This window comes from Parasteatoda tepidariorum, chromosome 6 (assembly GCF_043381705.1).
Source record: "Parasteatoda tepidariorum isolate YZ-2023 chromosome 6, CAS_Ptep_4.0, whole genome shotgun sequence".
NCBI classification, from domain to species: domain Eukaryota; kingdom Metazoa; phylum Arthropoda; class Arachnida; order Araneae; family Theridiidae; genus Parasteatoda; species Parasteatoda tepidariorum.
The window spans coordinates 35,755,316-35,774,892 of record NC_092209.1 but is presented as its reverse complement, the minus strand read 5'-3'; the positions used below and the strand labels follow the sequence as shown (position 1 = coordinate 35,774,892).

Sequence of the window (19,577 nt, the reverse complement as noted above, 5' to 3'; positions counted from 1 at the left end):
TTTTCTAACTAAAAACATTTTGATACAATGATAAATTTCATATTTTAATTATTATTATTTTTAAAAAAAAAATCAATTTTTTTATCAAACTTTTAAATAGCTTTAAATATTTTCAATTATAATACATTTTTATAAAATTACATACTAAAATATTATCCTTCTTAATCATTTTTATATGCATGAAAAACTTTCATAAAAAATTTTCATTTCCTTTTTTACTTGCTAGGGAGCAGTCACCTACAACTCATATATTTTTTAAAATGAACAAAAAAATAATATTTTGGTTGAAAGAAAAATTATCATGGCGTGAAGTTTTGTTGTTAAAAGTTGCGTAATGAATTTTTTTGGATTTGTCAGCATACCGTGCAAATTGTCAAAAATAGGAAGTTATATTTAAATAATGATGTTTTAGGCAATCTTAATCTAAAATGAAGCATTTTCTTCTTTCCAAAACTTCTAATAATGGGTGATTTAGACAGAAGTTTGACATCTATGGACTGGTTACCCAGACTTAACGTAAGGGGCTCTTTAAATGGAGCTGATGCACATGATAATCCTGTGACTTGTGAAAGCACTAGAAACTGTAGACAAAAAGATGGAAAACCACCTTATAGTTACGCAACATTGATATCATATGCTATAAATAGTTCCCCTTCGAAAAAAATGACATTAAATGAAATTTATAATTGGATTTGTTCAAATTTTCCATATTATCGAGAAGCTGGTGATGGATGGAAAGTAAGACGTGTTTTACAATAATTATTATAAACAGTCTTAAGTTCCGTCGTCATAAAAGACTTCTACATGAAATGTTTGCTTAAATTGTTTTTAATAAGAGGAGCTCCCAAATTTTCACTAGCTGCGACAGTCTTACGAGATCTTTAAAAATTATTTACGTCAACCTAGTCTTATAATATTTGTGTGAAGTTTATTGTTTACTATTATACATATTTTTCTTGTGTGTAGTACAATGAGACCGAACAATGGAAGGGAAGATCTCTGTATCGTTTTACGCCAAAATAATCGCGTGATTACACTAAAATAATAAGTTTTCGCGGCTCACGGCCAGTGGCCTTCAAAGTAATTTTTAAAAAATCACCGAAAGGAACCAACTTGTGAGGTATATCATAAAGCCACTACAGGTGCAAAATTTTTAAAAACTTGTTGCCAGTTTAGAAACTCTTTGGCACAGACAAAGGAAGTAGGTGTGAATGCCCTAATAGAAGTGAGTGGGGGGGAAATGAACATAATTTAAGGAAGAATTTTAAAGTGTGATCTGCTGCAAAATAATCACCAAGTCTTGCCAATATTCGGTCAGCGGCCCTGGAGGAGCAAAAAACATCACGGGACAATTTGAAGCCACTCATGCGCAAACCTCTCTCTATATTTTTTTTTTTAATTCCAAAATTAAAATATATTTGTGCCTTGGGGATAGTAGTTCGTACGATAGATCATAATATGGAAATATTCATAGTTTATGCAATTCACGAGAAGAATTTATGAAAATTTAGCCACTGGGTTGTAGCTCAGTGACAGTAACTAGTATATAACCTTTTTCACTGACCCATTTATATGATTCTTTAAATTTTTTGTTAAAAAAAGCTTATGAAATGCATAAGCATAGTGTCAAAGGGTACAAGGAGGGGTCCGTGCCCTCTCTCCTGATATTTTGCCTAAGTGCAAATTTTTTGCAAGTTGATTGCGTAATTAAAAAGAAAAAATTTTAATAGTTAAAATTAAGATTATTTTTTACTTAGTTTGGGTTATTATAATCCATTAATCAAAGTAAAGCCACTTTTAAAAAGAGTAAGCGATTTTAAGTTGTTGACCTAATAATCGTGGGAGATTTTCGTATCGTGATATGTGGCAAAATAATCGCCAAGTCTTGGCAACTTCCGGACAGCAGCCCGCGAGAAACTAGACAGAAACAACACCATAAGGGACCAATTTGAAAGTTATAACTCGTTGCCATCCCCAGGATAACATCTACATGATTTTTTTTATAAAAATTTGCAAGCTTAAAATCTATTTGGCACCTTGGCGTTTGTAGTTGGCGCCCCAGATCACGATATAGAAATAACCCAATAATTGTATTATTTAAGAAGCTATTTGGGTATTTTTGTTCCATGTATTAACTCATGGGTGCTGGTAAAAGCATTTGTTTGAAAAGGCAGGTGAAGTGAATATCGGTCTACTTTTTTAGAAGGGTAAAAGAGGCTATCGATTATTGATTAAGACTTTGGTAACGCACCCATTTCCTGGAATGTACTCCTCCGTAAGTTTTTTAAAGAAGGATCCTTTGTTTGAATTTTAAAAGTCGTAACGAAAAGTACTTTTAAAAATTTGTTCTCTTTTCCATTTTTAAAAAGAAATTGCATTTCTTTTGGGGATATTTCCGTATTGTGATCTGTTGCCCCAACTACAATCGCCAAGGTGCCAAATAAATTTTAAACTTGCAAATTTTTTTTTAAAAAACATGTAGATGTTTGCTCAGGAGTGGGCTACGAGCTATCCTACCTTTTGAGTCGGTCCATTTCTGTGATTTTTTTTTTTAGTTTCTCTCGGGCTACTGCTGGGAAATTTCCAAAACTTGACGATTATTCTGCCACAGATCACGATACGGAAATCTCTCCTTTCTTTTAGGGTAACTGAAATATTTTTATTTTAAGGTCACAGAAAAGTCATTTATTTAAATTGTATTAATATCATTATGGTCTGATAGTTACTTTTTTTAACTAGACATTTTTACCAATATACTTTATCTGGATAAAACATTCTTAGATATTTTGAATTCAGATCTGATATCAAAACAAAACAGGACATTAATAATAGTTACAAAAGGAATAACCCTGCAGGTGGTAGGAAAGAAATAAAATCCTGTCCTTTCAATATAACAAACATCGCCATAAAAAATAATTTATTTATATTAAATTCTTTAATAATTAAAGCTGCTATGAGAGAAACTCGTTATTGTACAATCACTTACTCTTAAGGGAAAAATAAAAGGGTATAATTAACAATGAATATTTATAATTCAATCTAAGCCGTCATTTATCTATCCAAATGTTTGAATTAAAATAAAGAATGGAGTGAAAAATATCTTGGCATTCCTCATAATTTCAAAAAATTCATTTTTTTTACAAAAAAAATGTTATTTACTGAAAAAACCGTTTTAAAATTTAAAATCACTTAAAAAATTTAGTAATAACCCCCAAAAAAATGCACTTTAATGGAGGGGTTCAACCAGTAACCACTTTATTTAACCAGTTGAAGATAATGCTAACAAAGTAAATATGAAATGAATACTGACAAAACTATTTTAACTATATTTCCCAGATTGCGACTACCCCCTATATTTTTGGGGTCAGAATTCTGAATCTGTTGAAAGAAAGGTATGTTTATTCAGAGAAAGCATGTTTTTGTGTTTGATTTCTTAACTTTGTCTGCACTTATTAATTAGCATATTTGAAGTTACCCATTCAAGCCATTGAGATTGAGTCCTTGAACGTGAAGGTCATTAGATTCAAATCCTATCCTATCAGAAAATTCATCAAGGTTGTCCTTCTTTTTCTTTGCGCACTGTACTTTTTTTTCGGGAAAAATTTTTTTGATTATTCACAAACCTGTTGAAGTTATTCAGCAAAACAAAATTGTAAATAAAGTTAAAACAATGTGAAAAGAGCAAAAATAATGTCACATAGACAGACATGATCATTTTGGTATTATAATAAATTGCTTGTATTAGTAAGCAGGCATAAGTTGCATCTTTGAAAAAAAGGATTGGTCATTGAGGTTGGGGAGGGGGGAGTTTAGATAAGTTATTTTAATAAGTATTTCAAAAACATTGAAAAGATTTTTCATTCATTATGATAACAAAACTATTTTGTGTCTGATTGTATAACATTATTTGTAATTTTTTTGTATTGTTTTCATTTTTAGTTTTATTTGTGTTAAGAATTTTTTTTTTTTTTTAATTTGGAAGCAGAAATGTACCTTTGGAAAAAAAATATTCATAACAAAATTACAGGTTTAATTTAGATGCTTGGTTGGAAAATTGTTGAATGAAATTTATTTATTATAAGACTGATAATTTAAAATTTCTGTAATGTATCTAATTCACTGTTGTTATTCTTTTTAGAATTCCATTAGGCACAACCTTTCTCTGAATAAATATTTTAGAAAAGTTCCTCGCCCAAAAGATGATCCTGGAAAAGTGAGTTGTTTTCATATTTTTCACATTTTTCTTATTATTACTAATGTTAATAAATGTAATTATTTTAGTTGTAGCATATTCTTTCTGTTACAATCAACATTTTTATACTCTTTTTCATTAGTAACAAATTTGTGGTGTACCAGTTTTTTTAGTAATGTTTTTATCGTACCTACTATTTATATCAAGGTTTTTGAAAATAAATTTTCAAAATCATGACATTTTTGCTCGAAAATAGGCAGATCCGCTGGTTTGTCATAGCTAAATGGAATAATATATTATGCTAAGTGCTGTTCTTATTTGTTTTAAAAAAGAATTTTAACATTATGAATATTAAAACATGTACGTTTTGGAGATTCAGTATTATTTCAGTTTTAATTTAATATAGTTACACTTCAAAAAAGGAAAATTTGTAAATTTTATTCTTTTATTTATTTGTACAAATATTTTAAGCTTTTGAAAATTTTGTGTTTAGTTTTAATAATTGAGGAAAATCTTTAAAAACTTTTAACTTGTTTCTGTAAAATGTTTAATTTGTTAGTATGTTTAAATATAATTTTTTGATGACGATTTGAAAGTATTTTGCAATTTTTATAAAAAGTCAATGTATTTGCCACTAACTTACATTTTTGAGGCAATAAAATGTGATGGTGTACCTTTGGCATCTTTACCATTTTATTTATTTTTGTTTTCATCAAAATAAATATTATCCATTTATCTGATACAACATAACAAAGTAAACTTTACTGTAGCATTGCTTGAACCGTATCCCTTCATAGAGCTGTATCAGTTTACCAGTAATATTCTTTTCTTTTTTATACAATTTGCTTATGATTCTTTTAATATTTTGTTATCTTTTTATGATAAAAGGTTATAAAGTTCTGTGGACTTACTATTTTGCATATTTTTATTATGTAGCTTATGAAACATATTTTATGTATGTAAACTGTACTTTATAGTTGTTCATGAAGCCTAATTAATAAAATTATACTTGAAAATATTAAATTTTTCTTAAATTCAGTTTTCTCTTTCGCTTTCAACTAAGTAATTTTGCTACCACTATATATAAAAAAAAAAAAAAAAAGAAAAGAAAACTGAAATTATTCTAAGTGAAAAAAGTGTTAGAAAAATTTATTCCCCCAACCCAGTTATTGATAAAGATTCAACTATTGATTATAATAACAACTAAAACAATTATACTCTTGAAAATTCAGAATATCATGGAGAAAAAAAAATTCTTAAATTTTATTAAAAAAATATATCAATTTTATTTAGTTCTCACAGTTTAGTAAATAAAATAATTTGTTTTGTTGTAAAAAGAAGCAATGACAATCTGCAGTGAGATCCCTGCATAGTCTTGAAAAACAGAAAACAAAAATCTAAATAGCTTTTTTTTCTGTTCTCGGTTTCATGATGTTAAATTGTTAAATACATAACTAGTTGTGTGACCTTTTTAATACGGACTGATGTTATTTTTAGGGCTCATACTGGGCAATAGATCATGCACCTTCAGATAGTGATGATTCACGAAGAAGAAAATGTAGGCAACGTGATAAGGTAATTTAATCATCAGTTTACTTGAATCCTTTTATATTTGGACTGGAAATGAGCAAGTTATTTATATGTGAAACATTTCTGTTATACTGTAAGGAAATAATTATCCATAATGCTTGGGGCCATCTCTATCCTGGTTGTCTGAATTGTCTGTATCGCTGTAAAAAGATTCAATACACCTTAACCTAATTCCTATTTAAATATTGAATTGTTAAAAAATGGTATTTTTGATGTTTAGTATTCCAATAAAAAATTTGTATTTTCACTTTACTCTTTTTACTTTATTATATTTATTTTTAGAGTAAGGCATAGAGATGTATTGTTCTTATAATTTCCATATCAGCTTTTGTTTGGTGATAGGCATGCACTAAGTATTTATAGGCCGGGATAGCCTGGTCGGTAGGGCGCTGTGTCCATGTTCGTGGTTTTGAACACCTCCGGCTGAAGTCTCCCCGTGTAGTAAATGGTGACTGATGCACATTAAATCTGTCGAGTTGCTAAGTCCTCCATGTTCCCATAACAAATCAATACCTCTGGGGGTGCTGGATTGGAGATCGATCATTCTCCGATTCGGGAAAAAATTACTATCTGTGGATGAATGTGTGAATGGGTCTGCCCTATAAAACGGGCTGTGACGTGTGTGTGGCTGAGGACGAGTTCTAAGCCTTAGGATGGCGCCACTGAAAAACAAGAAACGCACTCTTTACCTTAAATTTGCTCGGTTTCACCCAGCATGCTTGCCCATGTGGCAAGTGGCATTAGAAACAACAACAAGTATTTGTTCCTTAGAAATCATAGCAAAAAACTGAAATCTTCTGACCTGAGATTATGTACTGAAATCATATTTTTACTGTAAAAAACTTTAAAAAAGTGTTCTTAAAATCGCGCCAGACTTTATTAAAATTTGTAAAGCTATTTTATTTTTATAAATTTTAATTTTTATAATTTCTTATGCCACTTATTCCAATTAATTTCTCAAACATTTCAGCTATTAACAAAGTTACGCTATATTTTTACCATTCGCTTGTTAGGGTAGGAGCTGATATCACTGAGAGAAAACATTAGATTTAAATTCATTTACAGCTGATTCTTACTTACAAAGAGTTATTTTAAGTATGAAACTTAGATTTTTTATAATCTTTTTCTTTTAATTTTTAGGTTTTCCCATATAGTTCTGACAATGGCTCAAGTAATACTGTATCAAGTCCTGTTCATTGTCATCAGATGGCAAATGTCTGTTCGCCACCTGGACATCAAATGGGGGTATGTGGCTTTTCAATGTTGATTCATTAATAATTCTATTAAAAATTATGAAACGAAGTAAAAATATAAACAGTAATAATAAATAGTAAATACAATAATTTTAAGTGATAGGCCTCTTTATATTTAAAAGCTAATTTTAACAACGCGAGCCGGTGCAGCCTATGTAGTAATTTCTGACAAGTCTTACTTGAGAATTGGTCGATCTCCATTAATTTATTCAGAAATTAATGTTTACAAGAAAAATTTTCCAAAATTTCAGACCTATATCAGATGTTTGTTCTAGAATGGTATTCTTTTTCAATTTTTATTATTGAAATATAGCATATAATTGATAATGGACGTTTTTGATTCATAATGGACTCTATGGTGCTGCTTAGGAAAGTGATAAAAACTCCAAAACTTCAAATTATGAAATTAGAGCAGTATATTTGTTTCTCCTTTTCCCTTATCTATATTTTCTTTATTAATATTTTGTATTCAAATTTTTGCAAAATTTTAAAGTAATATCTTTTTATTCCATGTAGCAATCCAGTTTCTGAAGGCAATCTCCTTTTAATTTCTTTTTTCATTTATTTATTGACCCTAATTACATTATTGTCTTCAATTGAGAAAAATTTCCTAATTCCAGGGTTGCCACAGGCTACTAAAATGCGACTATTTGCTACTATTTTCGGCCTTAGGCGACTATGGCCTTTTTTTTTTGCCTGAAAAGGCTAAAAAAGCAACTATTTTCAGGAATAGGCGACTATTGGGAGACTTTTTTACTCTTAGCGAAGTTATTTTTATACTTATACTAATTTTTCGTAGACCTACTGTTACTTTGCGATTGCTGCACAATCGCTGTTATCTTAATCTTTTGTTCTGAACTCAATAGATCAATGAAAAGAAAGTATAAATTAAATAAGTTTCTTCATTGGTTTTTTTCAATTATTATTTTTCATTTTAAGCGATACAATTTAATAGGGGTATTTTGTTCTTAATTTTGTTATAAAAATTAAGTTTTTTTCAAATTTATTTAATGTAGGTAAGTATAATAATTTGATTATTTTTAAACCAATAAATGTTCAGTTGTTTTTATTTTTAAAAAAATTAAAATAAAGCTTGCCTTTATTTAATTTGCTTTTATTTTTGAGAAACTGAAACCAAATTTTTTTTTAAAAATTAAATGAAGAGTTTAGTAATGTTTAAATGCTAATAATTTAACATTAGTACATAGAGTATTTCTTTTTTTTTTTAAATTTTATTAAAATTCTTTCAATACTTGTTTGTTTTATAATTTGTTAGATAGTCAGTGTCATTTTTAAAGAAATAAATCTTTAGTAAATTTTGTTTTCAAAAACGAAAATAATAATGAATAAGTAAAAATATTTTTACATTTATTCAGCACAGAATTTAACCATTAGTTAAAACTACTTTATATTATTTTAAATAATTGAATAAAAGAGGGTCTAATGATGTTTCAAAAGCATGGCTTTTTTTTCCAACAAATAATTTTAAAAAAATAATTTTTTTTCTAAAGTGAACATTTCTTTGGTTTGTTTTCTACTTTTGTTTTTTTTTCTTTTAATTTTAATACACATATGTAAAATATTTTGTTACAGTATTATTATTTTTAAACCAATAAATCTTAAATCATTTTTAATTTAACAAAAATGAAATAAATCTCGGGTTTGCTTTTACTTCTTTATTATTTTAATTGAAAAAATTAAGCAATGATATTGATATTATAGTAGAATATGTTTAGAATTAATATTTTCTTTTGTAATAGATTTATTCCTTTTTATTTATTTTTGATTGATTTCCCATAGGTAATTTCTGAACATATGCTAAATCGCGATGTCTAACGAACGATGTATCACGATTTAAAATTTCTGACATCAACCAGTCCTTATCATAGTATTTGACAATTAAGCTAAAATTTTAATTATTTGGCTACTATTTTTGATAAATTTTTGCTCCTGTTTAGGCAACTATTTTTATAGTTTTAGGCAACTATTTTCATGCTTGAGGCTACTAAAAGCAACTATTTTTGTTCATTTCTTTCTGTGGCAACCCTGTGATTCTGATAAATATTTACTGTAGTTTATTTAATTGATTGTCAAATTTGTAATGACTGAAAGTAGAAATATCTAGATGTACAGTTTATTCCAGATGGAGTTTGAGACATGACTCACTGTATGCTCTTTGATTAAAAAATTCTATTTACTTTCAAGTTTCAATCTGTATCTATACACACACAGTAAAATCTTGACTGTTGGGAATTTTACTAAAGAAATTTATAACATATAAAAATTTAAAAATAAGTTATTTTTTAAAAAAAAAAAAAATTCTTATTGTATTGCAATTTGTAAAGTTTAATTACAAAATAGACTGGTCACAGTTATTTTCTTGCTTTTAATTTCTAATTGTTTGTTGTCATTGTTTGACAATAAATAATATATTGTCTTAGTTTTTTTATAGTCAGTAGCTTTTAAATTGTATAAGTGCATTAGCAAACATTTTTAAGTTTTATATAATTACTTGTATATTTTACCACATTTATGCTTGTAATAAAACAATTTTTTTCAAGAATATTTTTTTTAACTGTTTTATTAAATTGTTTTTTATTTATTTTTCTTCTGAATAGACTCATATGAATGCTGAAAGAGTAGGCGTTTCCAATTCTCACCCACCTTTCCATGACATGGGTAAGTTCTAAAAACAAATATTAAAAACTGAAATATTTGAAGCAATGTCATAAAATTTTTAGTAGTGAATCTTACTTGTTCTTCACTTACGTTGAATTGTTTTTTTAATAATGTTACAGTTTTGTGTATTGTATGATATTTTCTCTGGTTATTTAGTTAATTTTCATAACTTTTTTCTTGTTATTACCTTTGTTAAATTATTGTTAGCTTTTTTAAGTACCTTTTTTTTCCTTTTAATTATACATTTGTATTATTTAAAACAATCCCTTTTTTTAACAACAGAAAAAGACATTTTATCTTATAAATTTTCATTTGTTTGTAAATCAATATCATTTAACTTTTTAAACTCAGATTGCACTTCTACTTTGGATCTTACTGTAATTAAGGTTTTCTGTTTGAAATAAATGTTATATACTTAAAACTTTTAAAATAAAACAATTAATTTAAAAGTGATGATAACACTGTGCTTAAAACTTTTCTTAAAAACGATGAAGTTATCAATTTTCCAAATAGTTCAATAATTTTTTGATTAATTTCATTTCTTTTTTATAAACCTGCAAAATTTCTGATAGATTCCAGATAATAGGGCTTTTACCGTGCTAGACAGCTTATTTTGTCATTAATTTTTTGCTGTTCAATGAACTAAATTGCATGTACATCAAAGTCTAAAATGTGATATTGATTTCTACTATGTAGAAGTTTAATTAAAAGAAATATTCAGTATAAAAATAGTCAGATATATATAAGACAGGCATTAGTTATACAATTCTTTTTTTTTAATAGAAAGCTAATCTGAAATTATTGCTATCTTATTTATTATTTTGTTTTGTTATTTAACTTTTACAGGTCATGTCTCTAGACATATGATTTCTCAGCAAGAGAGACTCAATAGTTGTTGTAATCATAACCAGCAATTTAATGGAAACACATCACATTCTCAAGGTATTTTAATAACACATTAATATATCTTTAATTTTAAAATCACTTATTTATTATATCATTTAAATCTTACTGATAACTAACACCAATTGCTGTTTCATTGATCTAAAAATGGGACACACATTTAAAAATTAAAGTCTGACTTCATTGTTGTCAAAGTTTCAGAAATTTTTATTTGTACATTGTACTACCAATATAATAAAAAGATATTGTATTTCAAATTTTCCAAACAGTTAAAATATATTGCTTTACTGCTTTTTAAAGGAATGATTTATCTCAGTTTTTAAATCAGATTCACTTTCAATTTAAAAATGTTTTTTGAATTTTATTATATTCTTTGGTTGTGGTAATTAAAAAGATAACATAGATTAACAAATACTTATTTCGACAAACAAAACTAGACGCAAAGGGATTCAAACAAACCACTTTTTTATGTTATGTTCACCAGTACATGTGTATTATTGGGAATCTTGTATTATCAAGGGGGAGGGTTAAAAATGAAGTTTCGTAATAACACTCCGCTATGTGGGTCACATAGCGGAGCATTATTAAGAAACTCCACTCTAAGATAAAATAGAAAGATCTTGAATTATGTAACAGTGTTGTTTAGAAGTCTTGTGAGAAAATGTCCCTTTCTCGAAGAGTCCTCATGTTTATTCGTGTTCATGTTTAGTCAACATAATTTAATTTGAATAAAATTACTTTTTTTGTATAACTTGAACTGCTTTTCTTTGTGTATATCTTAAGCAATGTCATCTAATATAAATCAATCACTAACACATTAAAGATTTATAGCCCATTAACTTAAACTATAGCGAAGGGGTACATTTTATTTCATTGTGCATCTGTATTTTATTTTTTATGTATTTACTATTTGATAAAATTTTAATACATCTCATCCTTCAATACTTCATATGTTTTCATACTTCATATGTTTTTCAAAAAATGAATTTATTTACTCAACCAAAAACAAATTACAATTAAAATTTGCATTAGTTTATTTTAGGTGAATAAAATTAAGCTTGTGTATTACTCTTAGTTATTTCTTATTATAAAATAGGAACACATTATTGATAAAGACATTTAAAATTGTATATTCTTCATTCCTAATCTTTCAAATTTTATTTTTTTAGATAGAATACCTGCTTCAGATTTTGCTCAAAGTTTGGATTGGCTTAGAGAAAACGCAAAAATGTCCATTAATGGTTCTGTACAGAATGATTCTGGTTACCAAGGTAGTTGAAATGTTTTAAAATATGGTAAAAGGGCCAGTGTACTCTCTGGATTTTATTTAGGCTCTTTTTTTCACTCAATAATTTTTTGTCTTATTGTGTTAGGCTTTTTGAATGATAAAATTGTTACCACTTGTCTACACTATTCCCATGCTATGCGACAAATATAGATAAAAACTTTTTTTCCTATATTTATTTATGTATACAGTGTAACCTCCTGCTATGAACACTCTTGCAAAATGGATGCCTCTCAATACGGACATATTTTTAATTCCCTGGTAATCTTCTATGAATAAACCATTATGTACATTCTCCGCAAAGCAGACACTCCCGTAACCGGACGCAGACAGTCATTTTGGCCCTGAAACATTATTTTCTATCTCTTCAAACCGGACGCTACTTTTTCTAAATTAAAGAAGAAAAAAAACTATTTCTGCTATAAATTGCATGGAAAAAAATACACAACTTTTCGCCATTTTTGAAACAGGTTTATTTTTTCCTTATCCATAACTAAAAATATTGTTAAGCTATTTCACTACTAAAGAATCAATCCTTCTCTTGTCACTTTGCTATATCCTTGTAAAAAGGAGAGAAAATGATACTGCTCTCCTGAAATAATTCGGACAGCGGCATCTTTTGATCTTTTCATCTGGACCACACAGGTTATAATACCCCTGGAGTTGAAATGACATCTTAAATGCTCTCAATGCTTCTTCCCCATTGAAAATTTTTTTAATTTTCTTATCAATTTGAAGACTGTATTTAACACAACTAGAGTAAAAAGGAGAACAGAAATATAATTTTTGATGTGTTCATATAAATGATCTATCTATGACCAATCTATGTTGGCTCCCTCTTCACTTATGTACTTTCAGCACATTTCCAATTCATGAACTGTTATATATATAAACCATTGAGCTTAATCACTTTAATCTTTTGTTTAAAATATTAATTTGGGTTTTACATGTTTTAAAAAAACATTTATATATATATTAAAATTTGTGTAAACTATTTTTTGTTTTTTAAGTTTTTTTTTTTCTAAATTTTTTAGGTTCAGATAAAATGACAACTGCAGATTTTGTTCAAAGTTTAGATTGGTTGAGAGAAAGTGCAAAAATGACTGGAAATGGTGGCTTACAAGACATTGATATGTCCCAATTTCAAGGTTTAGTTGAAATATCTTAGTTCTTACAATATATATATGCTACACAAATGTATGCACAAATACATATGTATGCACAGATTAATGAAAAGAGAGGAAGAAAAATTATTAAAATAAAATATTTTTTAAAAAGAACATTAAATAGCCGGAAAATAAACAATGATAAAATCTCTGCATCAGCTCACACCATTATATCCGCAAAAAGGAGTGCTTTCTAATATTGTATCAATGTAGCTAAAGCAAAATATATCAATACAATAGTGTGAGCAGCACTAAAAAAATTTTGATATGAAAATAAAATATATTAAGTGAAAAATATACCAAGCAAAAAACAGAAAATAAAATGTAAAGAAAATACCGAGCGAAACGAAATCTATAAAGCGGGTAACGAGGCTCAAATGAACATACACGTACTGGAATCTTTCAGGAATGTTTTAAAATATTTTCATAATAAGATTGCTATATTACAAAATAAGACAACATAAGTGTAAATAGAGAGATCTTTTATGGAACGTTCTTACTACAGTACTTAAGCGCATTTGATTTGTTAATTACCATGGATTGTCCCGAAAGTGGATGTGCGCAAGGTAACAATATTACACTGGATGATTTAAAGTTTATGATTAATAAGGTTGATATTTAATACAATTTAAGTGATTTTGTAAATTAGTATTTATTTTAAAATAAACTAATGATGATTTGCTCATTTTGCACATATTTTTAGCCACGGATTTGCCCGAATTGAATTTGTACATAGTAAAAATATAAATTAACAAAGAAGTTTTTAGTAATTTTATTGATAATGGCATGCAATTAAATCAATAATTTTATATAAAACTTAATTACATTAGTTGAGTATCCGTTGTTTTATTCTTTCAATTTTTGAAAAATATTGTTTTTTTGGATAAATAAACATTGCTACATATTCTTTTAATTCTATTTATTTTAAAAATGTTTATAGAAACATTAAAATTCCAAGTAATTTGTTTACTTATAATAAAATTAAAATCAATATTATCATCATGATTACGAAGTAAGACTGATTTCTCGGAGTAAATGTTATTTAACTTCTTATACTATTATAAGTTATACTATATTACTATTTAAATTATTTACTATATACTTACAGCTTATACGCAGTAAATAAAACTTTTTTTTTTTAAGTTTCTTTGTTTATCCCTTTTGTCTTTGTTGTGCTATATATATATTTGCTAATCATGTATCCAGTCATTATTTTGTGCTAATCATGCTCTCTTTTTAGAAATGATGGAAAATTTAAAGTCAAAAGATCCAACAATGTCTGTCCTATCTCCAGATCAACTTGCAGATTTGAATTCTTCTTTAAATGCTCTATTCTCACAGTCAGGAGTTATGCAAACTGCATCTCTTCCTACTGCTAGCACTATGCAAAGCTGCTATCAAAACACGTGTATCGAAACTAACTATTCAAGAGGTATTAAAATGCACACTCTTTAATTTTTAGCACTTAAAAATCCATATTAAGAGTCTAGTGGATCTTGATATTAAAAAAAAGTTTCAGTTTTCTGCTTTAGGAGATGATTTTTTAAAATTAAAGTATCTGCTGATTTTTTTCATGATAAAAAAAGCCCGAAAACAAACATTGAATTATGTTCATATTGTTAAGTGAGTAAACTATGTCTTTTAGTTGAAGGTTAAACTAAAAAAAATTTAATTTTTCTCTTTATATCGAGAAATCCGAAATGCTTTGCCACCACTGTTCTAGGTGATTAACTTTACTTTACATTTTGTTTTGTTGCATCAAAACTGTGAGACTTTAAAACCTAAAGTTACAAAGATGTGTAGAAAAATGTACAAAGAGTATGATGAAATAATATAAAAATAGCATTCATTAATAAGTTTGAATATTAATCATTAAATTTGTATTAAGAAATGCCATGCTGTGTAGGCCACTCAACTGACTGCATAATTGTAACTGTGGAGTTAAAATTTAATGTACTGAAAAGGTAATTTTTATTATTGACTTAACGTAAGTTTTTTTTTTCTTCGAAAATTATTGTAATCTTAAGTGCTAATTTTGCGCATTTTTTTCGCCCTTGATTTATGTTGCATTTTGTTTTGCTGTGCAGTAACTAAGACTTAAAAGGTGTCTAAAAAATATGAACACGATGGGATAAATAAAAAATTCATATTCAATAATTAGTTTGAGAATTATTAACTGTTAAACTTATAATAAAGAAATGCCATATGGATGACTGCTGTCTGTAGAAATGCAATTAATTACAAATTTGACTTCCTGAGACGGCAATTTCTATTTATAATGTTTATCTCTTTTTTTTCTTCTTTTTTTTTATACTCCAATTTGTTCAAAAGTCATCCCAATTTTAAGTGCTTTTTCTGTGAATTCTTCTCAGTGTTTTTGCTCGAAATATTGACCATTTTTCTATTTTTTTAGAATTTTTTTCTATCAAAATAATCATTATTTTATACGCTGGTGCTTGATTTAATGTTAGAAGTAACAAAAAAAAGGTGAAGAGTGACTTAACATAAGAGAGAAAACCCTTCCCTATTTGAATTATTATAAGTCTCATTAACGAGTCTAATTAATTATTTTCCTTTTTTAATCACACAATTTATCTTAAGAGATGAAATTTTTTTCAAAGTACAGGTAATTAATTTTTAAAATCCAAGTAATCACTCATTTCATTACATTTAACATACTGGCAAAATATTCTGATATATAACTACAATAACTTCATGTTTTGTTAACTAAATGTGTGTTTTTTCGTGGGATGTATTGAGTTTTAAGGATAAAAAAAACTGTGATCAACCATATCAAAAATGTGATCAAACAATTGCAAATGTCAGTTGTAGCCTCTTAATTTGGTTAAAATATTATTAAAAGGTAATTTTTGCACTCAGTTTACATCCCTGAGGGGAAAAAAATTTATGTCGTAAGAAATTTATTTTTTATCAAGTTTGAATTCAGTGGTTCATTTGCACATGGAATACGCAAAAAAAAACATTTTGAAACAGAATGCTGTCTCAAACACTGGCTTGATCTATTCACCTGAAAATACTGTGTATAATTGAAAACAATAATTAAATAAATATTGTTACAAAATATTCTCTAAAAAATAAATTTGCTATTACTTTGTATTTAGCATGATTTGTGTGGTCATATGTTTTTAGTTAAATTTTTTGCAAAATTTAATGTAGAGGGAATTTATTTCAAAACAAATGGGCTTTAAAATTAAGTACTACTTATAAATAAAATAAAAAATGAATTTATTACATGCAAGTTAGACAGATCTATTCAATTACTTTTTAAGCTCAATACACTAGTATAGTTTATTAATCACTTATTTTTACTTAATAGATTCTTGTATGCTTTCTAATGTACCAGTTTCCAGCAATTCTCCTCATGCATTTTCTGCAGAAAGTAGCAATCTGTCTTATCAATCACAAGCTGAGGTGAGTCCTTCAAATGACTTATTATATCTTCTCTAATTATTTTTGGAGATTCAATTTCTATTTAAATTAAATGTTATTCTTCGTATGTAAGATATGAATTATTGCTTTAAGTTTTGTCCATTACCCACAATCTTGCAATGCTGTTGCTCAGTGATTTCATAAGTTCATTATTTTTTTTTTTTTTTTTTTAAAGTTATGAGCCTTTTGCTTACAAAAAAAGTTTGAAAGCTATAATAAAGCATAAATAATAATTTAATAAAGATACAATGAACGAGAAAAAATTTGTCAAATGTTTTACTTGCATTCCAAGTTTAGTTGCACTCCAAAATTTTTAGACAATAGATAAAAACTAATATTTTTTTTTTTTTTTAGTTTCTTAACATAATTCTCACTAAAGAATATGAGATTAAAGGTGTGCTTAGAATATTTTAATTTCATGAATTCTCAAATTTTTTTTATTGATCAAATGTGTTTCAAAAAGAAAATTTTCATTAAAGTTTATTATTTTTAATAATCATTTAATCATATATCAGTTGATACACGGTATAATAATCATGTATTTACAAAGAAATTATTTGAATGTGTGTCTTTTTAATTAAAATAAACTTTTTTCCTCTGAGCTTAAGAAAGAGGTTTATCTTATTTCACTTAAAGCTGTCCAAATAAAGGCAATAGATTTCTTTTATTATGCCTTTTGTACTTTGTTGTAAACTGACTTGTATGTTTTAATAATTTTTTACTCTGATAAATTTAATTCAAGAAATTTTCTTAACCTAATTGTATGCTATATTTTTCTTTTATAGACAAGTCCAGTGCCATTGCCTTCTCATATTTCTTTAAACTCTTCAGTTCATACACCAGGGTCTTGTACTGGTGATGATAATGATGAAATTGAGGATGATTTTAATTGGGATAGACTTTTGTAATTTAAACAATTGATATTGTCTCTAGTTGTACTTTTCATCAAATTTAAAAAAAAATTATAAATGTTATATTTTAAATATTTTAAAATGTTCATTGTTACCATAGAATAATTAAATTTGCATTCTCTGGTACTACTTACCTTCCATTTGGAAGCAAATGATTTATCGCTTTAATCAAAATAATGCAAAATTCTTTTTGTCTTCATTAGATTTATTATTGTACTTAATTTTTGTTTTGTTACTAACTTTTTAACAGTGATTTTAACAATATTTTTTAACTCTTTTTGGCAGCCTATGTTGGTCTTTTGTGTTATTGCTGTTAGTATTGACATTGATTTAAGTTTTACAACCACACAGCAGAATTTAAATCTTGTCGGGGAGTTGTTAAAATTATCACTGAAATATCATTGATCTCATTTTTTGTAAACACATTGTTCAATTATGTTTCTAGTATTCAAATAGTAACTAGTAATTCCCATTTCCAAAAATATTTGTTTTAAATATTTTTTTTTCTTTATGTATTTCAAAGATTTCTCTAACTCCCGCATTTATGCAATTTTTTCGTGCCTTAAAGTTCAAATACGAATATCAATGCACATTATAATTCAATTTTTTTAAAGTATTTTTTTTTCTGAACGCTATGAGGTATTTTTCACTCTTCACAATAATATTTATACTAAGTTAGTTTAGGTAATTTACAGAGTAAATTGTGTGACACAGAGCAAGACACAGCACATTCTGAAAGCTTTCAAATTGTAAGCATTCGCTTGATTGTGAACTTCTATTTTCAAATTCATAGTTTCTTCATGAGGTTATAATATTCTATATAGAAAAGATTTGTTTTTAATAGTTAAAATAATTTTAACTGCAAAAACTGCACTGTAGCAGTTATAATGCAAAATTACCATCAGCCGCAGGACATTTTAACATAACAAATGACTATTAAAAGTTTGCCTGCTAGTCGCCACCTTTTTTTTATTAAAAATTGTGTATTTCATTATTATTTTTTATAAATATATAATTATTATAAATATTATGTATTGCCCTGAAAATTACTTTATTTCATGCTTGTTTCTTAAAATTTTTTTTAATTTTAGAAGTGCGTCCTGTAATATTTGCTATATTTTAAGAAATGTTTTAGAAGAAATGCTTTATACTATTAATATCCACAATTTTTTTTAATCATTTAAAATTTTCAATTTTTGAAAAAATGGCCACATGCTTCAAAGCATTTGTTAAAACAACTAAACACTATCAAGTAGCAAAATTTCCTCACTTTGCCTTATAATAACAGTACGTTTAAAAAAATTAAATTTAAACTGGTCTGTCAAAATTGCACCAATTCGATTCTGAATTTTCCAGTGCATAACTTATGTAGAATTTTATTTGATTGAAGAAGCAACCGTAAAATATACAATATAAGTCCTTATATAATATTTACAAATAAAAGTTGATTTTAATTAAAACATTTTTATTTAACTCCTAAGTTATTTTTTACACGAAAAGGGAGAAAGGATATTTTCCTTATCGTGTATAGGAATTAAACTTCCCCCATTTTTTGCATATGATAACAGTTCGGATGATTTAGTGTGTGTTCTGCTGGCTTTGTGTCACAGAACTTGCTCATTAATTTATCTTAACCCTAATTATGTCTACATAAGAGTAAGCTTACAATATTATAAACACAAGAATGATATGACCCTTATTTTAGGGGTCACTTACTATCACGTTATTGCATTGGATACAGTAGTGATTACATGTTACAATATGAGATGCACTATTATGAAAAAGTCTGTGAGTTTTTTGCTGTATTTTTTTTAATTTGTATATGTAATCTGTAAGTTGCAACAAGACAGGTGTTATTAGCTTGCTTGTTTGGTCATTGAGTATTGATGGTTGAAATGTGGAAGTATTTAAATCAGTATAACAAGTAGTTGATCGACTGCTTGGAAATGTTATGCATATATGAAATAACTTAATAATTTCGTAAGAAGTACCAAGCCAATTCTTTAGTGCTAATTAAAAAATTAGACAAAAATTTAAATAATGAAATATATTAACTATCAAGTAATGGTCTTTTAATGAATTTATTTTAAAAATTTTGTAATTTAATCTCATTGTCCTACGTTTTAATTTCATTTCATTTGTTTTAGA

The 19,577-nt window shown here is 27.0% G+C and overlaps 1 protein-coding gene across 1 annotated transcript; it reads left to right on the top strand.

Moving 5' to 3' along the window:
- Positions 1–246: 246 nt before the first annotated feature.
- LOC107438708 (forkhead box protein J2) lies at positions 247–18,358 on the top strand. Its single transcript, XM_016051039.3, has 11 exons — positions 247–738; positions 4,139–4,213; positions 5,690–5,767; positions 6,923–7,027; positions 9,654–9,714; positions 10,561–10,656; positions 11,787–11,888; positions 12,937–13,050; positions 14,309–14,500; positions 16,406–16,500; positions 17,304–18,358. The coding sequence occupies exons 1-11, from the start codon at positions 463–465 to the stop codon at positions 17,424–17,426; spliced, it is 1,317 nt and encodes a 438-aa protein (XP_015906525.1). The 5' UTR covers positions 247–462; the 3' UTR covers positions 17,427–18,358.
- The last annotated feature ends 1,219 nt before the right edge of the window (positions 18,359–19,577 follow it).

Bases quoted from the DNA above. Each gene is read 5' to 3' on its own strand.
- LOC107438708 (XM_016051039.3), top strand. From the start codon at position 463: ATGGGTGATTTAGACAGAAGTTTGACATCTATGGACTGGTTACCCAGA. The intron at 739-4,138 runs GTAAGACGTGTT...TATTCTTTTTAG, and splicing joins AAGCTGGTGATGGATGGAAA to AATTCCATTAGGCACAACCT. The intron at 5,768-6,922 runs GTAATTTAATCA...TTTAATTTTTAG, and splicing joins AATGTAGGCAACGTGATAAG to GTTTTCCCATATAGTTCTGA.